Source organism: Penaeus monodon, chromosome 19 (genome assembly GCF_015228065.2).
Source record: "Penaeus monodon isolate SGIC_2016 chromosome 19, NSTDA_Pmon_1, whole genome shotgun sequence".
Taxonomy (NCBI): Eukaryota; Metazoa; Arthropoda; class Malacostraca; order Decapoda; family Penaeidae; genus Penaeus; species Penaeus monodon.
In genome coordinates this window covers 5,464,381-5,465,411 of record NC_051404.1, presented here as the reverse complement: position 1 = coordinate 5,465,411, position 1,031 = coordinate 5,464,381, and the positions used below count along the sequence as shown (strand labels likewise).

General features: G+C 47.5%; 1 protein-coding gene across 1 annotated transcript in view; it reads right to left on the bottom strand.

The window, feature by feature from the left end:
• Positions 1–1,031, bottom strand: part of LOC119585317 (two pore potassium channel protein sup-9-like) — a gene marked incomplete in the record, with an annotated part of 38,319 nt that continues 37,288 nt past the window's right edge. The window contains 1 exon segment of the mRNA XM_037933991.1: positions 1–217. Within this exon segment, the coding sequence (XP_037789919.1) occupies positions 38–217 (180 nt within the window).

Genomic DNA, 1,031 nt, shown 5'->3' with positions numbered 1-1,031 from the left:
TCCTTCTCGCTTTTTCTATGTTCCGACCGCCATGAGGCTAGACAGAGTTCCGCTTCTGCAGGTGCGCTGGCGTCGCGACCGCCTCGAACTCGGACGAGGAACACAGGTCCTCTTGCGTCTCCGTGTGCGTGACCTGATGGTGCTGCGACTGGCTCTTGCGGAAGTTGCGGCGATGCGGCAGGATGTACGCCAGGCTGATGGGGTTCTTCCGCATGCTGGAAGGGGTGTGGGTCAGAGGCAGAGGATGATGATGATGGGGAGGAAAGAGTGGGGATGAAGGAGAAAGGTGAGGTAGGGAAGGAAAGGGGAGGAGAGCAAGAGGGAGAGAGGATAGAGGGTAAAGGAAAACGGGCAAACATATGGATTTGAATGGGTAGAGGAGGGAGAGGGAGACACGGATAAAGGGGGGGTGGAGGGAAAGGCAGAGGTAGGAAGGAGAAGAGGGGAATGAAAGAGAGGTAGGGAGGGAGACACAGATAAAGGGGGGGGGGGTGGAGGGAAAGGCAGAGGTAGGAAGGGGAAGAGGGGAATGAAAGAGAGGTAGGGAGGGAGAGGGAGTCACGGGGGAGGAGGCAAGGGCGGGGGGAGAGGGAGAAGAGAGATTATTAATTAAACACTTTCACAAGAGCAATATTGCATTAGCCTCACATTTTTACGGCAGCGCATGCAGGCGGGGAATGCAACGGCAAGATTACTGTGGCTCTTTATAAATGTGAAAATTTGCAATAACAAAACTGGATATTGCATGGGAATATTGCATTACCATACCGATATTATCAGCTGACGTCCTAGATATATCAAAATACGATATGATAATGGCAGTTATGAGAGTGAAGAGTGATAACAGTGATATGATAATAACTTTTGATATGATATAAAAGAAACTAATCGCAAATATGATTATCAAATGACAAAATAAATACACAAATGCCATGATGAGGACGAAAAGACGATGAAAAGAAGAGAGATAAGAAAAAAAATTAAGAAAAATGGTAATGATGTCGATGATAATAGGACATCAATGTAAGATG